Source organism: Mandrillus leucophaeus, unplaced genomic scaffold (assembly GCF_000951045.1).
Source record: "Mandrillus leucophaeus isolate KB7577 unplaced genomic scaffold, Mleu.le_1.0 Scaffold875, whole genome shotgun sequence".
NCBI lineage: Eukaryota > Metazoa > Chordata > Mammalia > Primates > Cercopithecidae > Mandrillus > Mandrillus leucophaeus.
Window position 1 is genome coordinate 739418 of NW_012109530.1, and position 9029 is coordinate 748446.

General features: G+C 34.1%; 1 protein-coding gene across 1 annotated transcript; it reads right to left on the minus strand.

The window, feature by feature from the left end:
• Window positions 1-265: 265 nt before the first annotated feature.
• Window positions 266-724, minus strand: LOC105531242 (ubiquitin-conjugating enzyme E2 N-like). Its single transcript, XM_011969130.1, has one exon. It carries the CDS (start codon window positions 722-724, stop codon window positions 266-268), a length of 459 nt encoding a protein of 152 aa, XP_011824520.1.
• Between the last annotated feature and the right edge of the window lie 8305 nt (window positions 725-9029).

The window sequence follows — 9029 nt, forward strand, 5'->3', positions numbered from 1 at the left end:
AAATGAATAAAAGTGGGGAGGGACCACTGCTTTTAAATGTTTCACAACAATCCAGATCATACGTCTAGCCTCTGCTCATGCTTTATGACAGTGAATCAGGACAAGACATAGATTTGCTAATGTGCATTTAATCACCAAATAACTGAAGATGTCTGGGCTTTTTTATTCTGTAATGTTTCTAAGACTGTGTCCATTAAATGCAAACAAAAAGGAAGAAGTCTTGGCAGAACAGGAGAAGTGATGCATACTTAATAATTGGATCAATTTAAATATTTTTCATGGCATATAGCCTAGTCCATGCTCTAGCTGTTTCTATGGCTTGGACTTCGTTGGTCTTCCACTGCTCCGCTACATCATTTGCTAATGGATCATCTGGATTGGGAGCACTTAACAAGGCCTGAATGGATAGCAGAACTGTGCTGATCTGCAGCGCTGGAGACCACTTATCCTTCAAAATATCCAAACATATTCTTCCCAACTTGTCTACATTAGGATGATAAATTTTGGTCATGAAACGTACTTCAGGGGCTGCCATTGGGTATTCTTCTGCAAGTAATAGTTCAAGTTTAAAAGTCCCTCCCTGAAAGGGGGAATCCTGAAGGCCAACAATGACCACATGAAAATAAAGGGCGCTGCTCTCACCTGGTTCTGCTTTGATGCCAGGAACTGGCTCTGCCAGCAAACGCTGGGTTTTCTTCATGATCCTGCAGGGTAGCCCGGCCATCAGAACCTGAGTTTGGCCTCTGGTCTCGTCCAGTACTTTAGACTTTTATTTCTACTTAAAATGTAATATTAGTTAATTATGTATTAAACAGCTATATAGGAAATACATGTGCATGGGATTTTAAAACGATTTTTAATCTCACCATGTTAATGAACCATCTTGTAATTTGAAACTAAAGTCAGGTCATTTTTCTTAAATGTTCCAGGTTGAACACCGTATTATTTGAGTACATTGTTGTCTTTTTTGAGAATTTTTATTTTTTTCTATAATAAATATAACTTACAAAGTTAAATTTTAGAGATGATAGTAACTATATTCTTGTTTCTCTAGAATTTAATAAGAACATTTTATATTCCATCTTTAAGTTGTATTTACTTCATAAGTAAATTTTAGATAGATATGATTCATCATATGAATCTAAGTATATTTATGCTTTTCATTAACTACATTATATGAGGGATAGGTACTAATTCTGTTTACATATGCCTCATTGAAATCTACCAAGATGATCATATGGTTTTGCTTCCTTTTCTCTTGATGTGATGAACTACATAAGTAGAAGTTTCAAGAACTAAAAAAGCCCTACTAGCTCATAATGAATTGCTCTTTAATTATAGCTCTGTGTTTGAATTAGTAGTATTTTATTAAGTGCAAGTATTTCTGTGTGTATAAATAAGATTAAAACAATGAATAATATTTTGCATTTTGTTTCAAGGAGATATTATGTTTACAAAATGAGTTGAGTTCAAAAAGAGCTCATAGCCTTTTGAGTCCTATAACACCATATATGGGTGATAATTAGTCACGCTGTAATACCTTCAAATAAATCACCTCCTATAAAACCTCTGGAGTGGGTACTATTTTTTAATGTGGCCCTTTTTCTCTTACTTTAATTTAAATCAATTAATAATAACTTTTCTATTTCTTGAAAATATTTGCATGAATTACGTTTTTTCTAGAAACATCATCAATTTCAAGACTTTTAACTTTATTGGTATAAAGTTTCATATAGCTAGTTATGATTTTACATTATCTGTGGATATTTTAACAGTTAAAAATTTGTATGTATGTGTTTTATCTCTTTTCTCCACTTGTCAGGTTTTCTAGAAATTGCTGTTTTAATTGAAATTTTAACATATAGTTACATGTTAATATTAAAAATTAATTCTATGGTTTTATATTTTTAATTTGTCAATTTTATGTTTTATCTTTTTAAATTCATACTTTACTATTTTCTCATTGCTACTTTATAATTATTACCTTTAATGTTTAAATATTATAGCTCCTTTTTTTGCTTTATTTTGTAGTGAAGTCAAATGAAGCTAATTATATTTGACTGAACACTGTGACTATTTATGGCTTGGCCACTTATATTTTAGCAAACACCACTTGAACCCCATGATGAAGATCTGACACCTAATTTTCTCCTTGAATTTCTTTTCACAATCATCTATAACTACAGTTATAATTTCTTGTTTGACCAAAAAAATAATTTTGTAAAAAATTATCTTTTATCCATTTGAGTATTTCATTTTAATTCACATCATTATTTTTAAATATACACATATTAAGGTCCCAATGTGTGGCCTTTCTTAAATCTGAATTTTAGAATTTATTGAGATTTCTGTATAGTACAATTCATAGAAACTCACAAAATTGATATCTGTATGCCAGAAAGGAACTTTGCAATTAGAAGGATAAATGGAAAAATAGATTTACACATAAAACATTCCATTAATTAAGTAGAATTTAATTCTATTCAGTGGAATGTAGAATTGTTCAGTCACTAAATCTGTATCATTTGCGTTTACCAATTTCATTTAGCAAACATATAGCAAACTGTGTAATGCACTCCATGTATGATTGCATTTTGTCATTTTCTACTATGCATATAAATTTATATTTATATTTTGATGAAATATTATTCAGTATATAAATAATTATATTGGGATACCTGAGTTGCTTCATGTGACTTTCAAATATAAAATAAACATTTTATTCCCATTCAATGTTTTTAGGCTTGTACTCAACTTTGTAATGACATTAAAATATCTGTTTTCATTTTGCTATGTTTTCCATGTTTCTGCCTAGGTTTTGCTAAATTTTCTTTGAAATTTATGTTTTATGTGTTTCTCTATGTATTAGTCTAGATAGGTTTTTTTTTTTTCCGAAACAACTAAAAAACCTCAATTTCTGAACACAATACCTCATTTCTAGAACATTTCCTTCACCAAAACATATTCACAAGGTTTCATTGAGATGCAAGGGGAGAGGGTGCTGGGAAATGTGGGTTTTTAGTGTTGTAAGGTGAGGAACATTGTTTCTGCCATAGTCTGTCATTCTGTTCATCAAAGGTCCATTCATTCTCCTTCCTTTTTTTTTTTTTTTAAAAAAGACGTTTGGTTAGGATGGCTTTATTAATTAAAGCTCTTTTTTTGGTTCCAAATTAATTTTATAGTAGATTTTTCTAATTCTGTGAAAAATACTGTTGGTATTTTGATTGAGATAGCACTGAATCTGTATATTGCTTTGGGCAGTAGGGCCATTTTAACTACATCGACCATAGAATTTTTCTTATTTATTTGTGTCATCCCTGATTTCTTTCAGCAGTGTTTTGTAGTTTCTTTTTTTTTTTTTTTTTTTGTAGAGATCTTTCACCTCCTTGGTTAGATGAATTTCTGGGTATTTCATTTTCTTTGGGGCTATAGTAAATGGGATCATGTTCTTGATTTGACTCTCAGCTATAATGTTACTGGTGTATAAAAATGCTACTGATTTTTTTACATGGATTTTGTATCCTGAACCTTTACCTAATCTATTAATCAGCCCTAGAAGCCATTTGGTGTGGTCTTTAGGGTTTTCTATGTATGGAATTTTATTGTCAGCAACCAGATAGTTTAACTTCTTTTCCTATTTGAATGGCCTTTGTTTCTTTCTCTTTCCTGATTGCTGTGTGTGGATAGAATTTCCATTACCATGTTGGATAAAAGTAATAAGAGTGGACATATTTGTCTTGCTCCATTTCTCAAGTGCAATGCTTCCTGCTTTTGACCATTTAGTATAATGTTGCCAGTGACTTTGTCACATACGTCTCTTGTTATTTTGATGTACATTCCTCCAATGCCTAATCTGTTGAGGATTTTTATCATGAAGCCATGTTGGATTTTGTTGAAGGTTGTTTTTGCATCTACTGAGACAAGTGTATGAGATTTGTTTTTTATTCTGTTTATGTGGTGAATTACATTTACTGATTTGCATGTGGTGAACTAACTTTCCATCTCAGAAATAAATCTTACTTGGTCATGGTGAATTAACTTTTTGATATGCTGTTGGATTCAGTTTGCTGAACAAAGCTGGAGGCATCACACTATCCAGCCTCAAACCATACTATAAGACTACAGTAAACAAAAGAGCATGGTACAGGTACAAAAACAGACACATAGACCAGTGGAACAGAATAGAAAACACAGAAGTAAACCTACACAACTACAACCATTCAATTTTTCACAAAAACTACTGAAATAAGCATTGACAAGAAGAGTGCCTATTCAATAAATGGTGCTGGGATAACTGGCTAGTCATATGCAGAATAATGAATTGGACCCCTGCCTCTTATCATATATGAATATTAACTCAAAATGGATTAAAGACTTAAATGTAAGAGCTCAAATTATAAAAATGCTAAAAGAAAACCTAAGAAATATCTTCTTTACAAGCTTTGGCAAAGAAATTGTGGCTAAGTCCCCAAGAGCAATTACAACAAAAATAAAAGGTAATAAGTGGCACCTAATTCAACTAAAGAGCTTTTGCACAACAAAAGAAGTTACTGACAGTAAACAGACAGGCTACAGAACAGGAGAATATAATCACAAACTATGCATCTGATAAAGGTCTAATATCAAGAATCCACAGGGAACTTAAATCAACAAGCAAGGAACAAAAATATCCACTTAAAATGGGCAAAGAATATGAACAGATACTTCCTAAAACAAGGTGTACAAGCAGCCAACAGCATATAAAAATGCTCAACATCGGCCAGGCGCAGTGGCTCAAGCCTGTGATGCCAGCACTTTGGGAGGCTGAGGCAGGTGTATCACGAGTTCAGGAGTTCAAGACCAGCCTAGCCAAGGTGGTGAAACCCCGTCTCTACTAAAAATACAAAAATTAACCAAGTTTGGTGGAGAGAGCCTGTAATCCCAGCTACTTGGGAGACTGAGGCAGAGAATTGCTTGAACCCAGGAGGTGGAGTTTGCAGTGAGCCAAGATCATGCCACTGCACTCCAGCCTGGGCAACAGAGCAAGGCTCTGTCAAAAAAATAAATAAATAAATAAATAATAAAAAAAATAAAAATAAATGCAAAATAAAGTTTTGCTGTTGTTGTTTTCATAAGTGCCATTTGGCTCTGTATGTAATTTCTCATTCACAAAAATTTCTCTCTCAGTCATCTGTAGATCTGGTTCCTCTAGTGTTTAAAAATTACAGAAATAAAAATAAAAGGAAAAAAAAAGAACTGAATTTGATCATTTGCTGTCAATCTGTTTTTCTCAACTGAACTGTTTGTAGGAATAAAAAATTAGTCTTACAAATGCAAGAATTTTCCAAAAATAAGTCTAAATCTTGTTTTGTATTATTTGCCTAATTCATGAGACACACTTGCATTAATCATATTTGGCTCTTTTTGACCACAGGAATATATTCTTCAACACTTGTTTTATTGTTAATTTCATTAATTTAATTTGTAATCGCAATATTTTCTCTGCTTTCTGGGCTTCATACTATGTTTAGCTTGGATTTCTACAATCGTTTCTGTGTATCTTTTAGAGGTTATTTTATTATTTTAACCTGTTAATTCTTTTCTTCACAATCATGTTTGATGAATAAAATTTCCAGGCCTTAGGGTATGCATATTTACAAACTAAAATTTTTTTTCCCAAATAGCTCTCTCAAGTTATGATACCAATTTTATATTTCCACAAGGAGTATATGAACCTTCCTGTTGCAACACATGCTCACCATTTCTTGGTAATATTAAGCTTATAATTTAAATTGTCCTATATGTACAGTGCGAAAAGGTAACTTCAATTTTTCAATGTTTATTGTACATTCAGTTGTCCTTTTTGCTGAGTTCAATTTTATGTAATTTACCCATTTTTAATATTTGTATATTTTTGACTTAGGGATCAGAAAGATTGTTTCCATATACTCCATATTAACACTTTGTTTGCTAAATATGTTTAAGTATATTGTTGTCATTTCAATTTGTTTTTCAGTAACTTCAGTAACTTCTTTATTTGTGGGTTTTCTATTCCTTATCTAAGAAATTTTATCATAGATAGAAAAATTTACTGAATAATTTTTCTTAATAATTTTGAAGGTTTTCTTATTTGTCTCTTTTATTTGTCTGGGATCAATTTTTGCATATGATATTTGGTAAAGATCTAATATTGTAATTTTTTCAATTGGAAAACAATTTATCCCAACATAATATACTGAAAGTTTATTCTTTCCCCACTGATGCAGAAAGTTAATTCTATTATATATTTAATTGTTGTATACACCTTGATCAATTTCTGAGTTCTATCATCTAAAATATTGATTAATTTGCCTCTCTCTTCACCTGTTACTTTAACTACAAGGGTTTAAAATGAAAGTACTTTATAAATGCTTTTATATTTTTGAAGAATATTTTATACCTTTATAATTCTACATATATGGTTTCATAATGAGGCTTTGATTAAAATTGCATTAAATTTGTTGTAAAAGTGAAATATCTTTTTCATGTTGTTTTCTCATCCATCAAACTGATATGCCTCTGCTTATCTAAGGTTGCCCTTACCATCACTCAATGTTTTGTTACTTCCTTTGTCAAAATCATGAGTGTACTTTATTCGATTTACTCCTAAATAATGTGTGTATATGATATTATAATAAGAAATTGTTTGTATCATAACTTCTAAGAGTCTTGTTAATATACAGAAAAAGATATCCATTTTTGTTGACCGAGCATGAACCCAGAAATTCTCCCAAATTATTTTTTGTAAAATTTTATCTACTCATTTCTATTTTTATTTTTCAGCTTTATTTAGGGATAATGAATGAATGAAAATTGTACCTGTTTACAATGTACAAAGTGATGATTTGATAGGTATACACATTGGAAAATGATTATGACAATCAAGCTAATTAACAGACCTATCACATAGTTACCATCTTTGTGTCTGAGTATGCTCAGAAAATTTAAGATTTATTCTCCTGGCAAATATCTAGTATACAACACAGTATTATTAACTATAGTCACCATACTGTACATTAAATCTCCAGAACTTATTCATCCTGCATGAACCTTTGTACCCTTTGACCAAAAGCCCTCTATTTCCTCACTCCCTCAACCCCCAGCAAACATCATTCTACCCTCTGCTTCTATAAGTTTAACTTTTTTAGATCCCACACATAAGTCAGATCATTCAGTATTTGTCTTTCTGTGTCTGGCTTATTATATTTGCATAACATCCTCCAGTTTCATCCACGTTGTTGCAAATGATAGCATTTCCTTTCTTAAGGTTGCATAATATTCTATTGTATGTGTATATATGTATTAGCCTGTTTTCATGCTGCTGATAAAGACATAACTGAGATAGGGCAATTTACAAAAGAAAGAGGTTTATAATGGACTTACAGTTCCACAAGGCTGTGGAAGCCTCATAGTCATGGTGGGAGGCAAGGAGGAGCATGTCACTTCTTACATGGATAGCAGTAGGCAAAAAGAGAGAGCTTGAGAGAGCTTGTGTAGGAAAACTCCCCTTTATAATAACCATCAGATCTTGTGAGACTTACTATTATAAGAACAGAACAGGAAAGATCTGCCCCCATAATTCAATCACCTCCCACCGGGTTCCTCCCACGAAACATAGGAATTGTGGGAGTTACAACTCAAGATGAGATTTAGTTGGGGACACAGCCACCATATCATTCTGGCACTATCCTTCCCCTAATCTCATGTCCTCACATTTCAAAACTAATCGTGCCTTCCCAACAGTATTTCAGAGTTTTAATTCATTTCAGCATTAACTCAGAAGTTCACAGTCCAATGTCTCACCTGAAACAAGGCAAGTCCCTTCTGCCTATGAGCCTGTAAAATCGAAAGCAAGCTAGTTACTTCCTAGATACAATGGGAGTACAGGCATTGGATAAGTGCAGCCATTCCAAATGGAAGACATTGGCCAAAACAAAGGGGCTACAGGTCCCATGCAAGTCTGAAATTGAGAGGGGCAGTCAAACCTTAAAACTCCAAAATGATCTCCTTTGATTCCAGTTCTCACATCCAGATCACACTGATGCAAGAGGTGGGTTTCCACGGTCTTTGGAAGGTCCGCCCCTGTGGCTTTGCAGGGTATAGCCTCCCTCCTGGCTGCTTTCACAGGTTGGCATTGAGTGTCTGCAGCTTTTCCAAGCTCACAGTGCAAGCTATCATTGGATCTACCATTCTGGGGTCTGGAGGACTGTGGCCCTCTTCTTACAGGTCCACTAGGTGGTGACCCAGTAGGGACTCTGCATGGGGGCTCCTACCCCACATTTCTTATCCACACTGCCCTAGCAGAGGTTCTCCATAAGGGCCCAAGCCCTGCCCCTGCAGCAAACTGTTGCCTGGGCATCCAGGCCTTTCCATACATCTTCTGAAATCTAGGTGGAGGTTCCCAAACCACTGTTATTGACTTCTGTGAACCCGCAGGCTCAATACCACATGAAAGCTGCCAAGGCTTGGGGCTTCCACCCTCTGAAGAAACAGCCTGAGCTGTACCTTGGCCCCTTTTATTCATGACTGGAGTGGTTGTGATGCAGGGCACCAAGTCCCTAGACTTCACACAACATGGAGACCCTGGGCCTGGCCCTTAAACCATTTTCTCCTAGGCCTCCAGGCCTGTGATGGGAGGGGCTGCCATGAAGACCTCTGACTTGTCCTGGAGATGTTTTCCCCATTGTCTTGGGGATTAACATTAGGCTCCTTGATACTTATGCAAATTTCTGCAACTTGTTTGAATTTCTCCTCAGAAAATTGGTTTTTCTTTTCTATCACATTGCCAGGCTGCAAATTTTTGGAACTTTTATGCTCTGCTTCCTTATAAAACTAAATGCCTTTAACATCACCCAAGTTAGCTCTTAAATGCTTTGCTGCTTAGAAATTTCTTCTGCCAGATACCCTAAATCATCTCTTTCAAGTTCAAAGTTCCACAAATCTCTAGGGCAGGGACAAAATGGCACCAGTCTCTTTGCTAAAACATAACAAGAGTCATCTTTGCTCCAGTT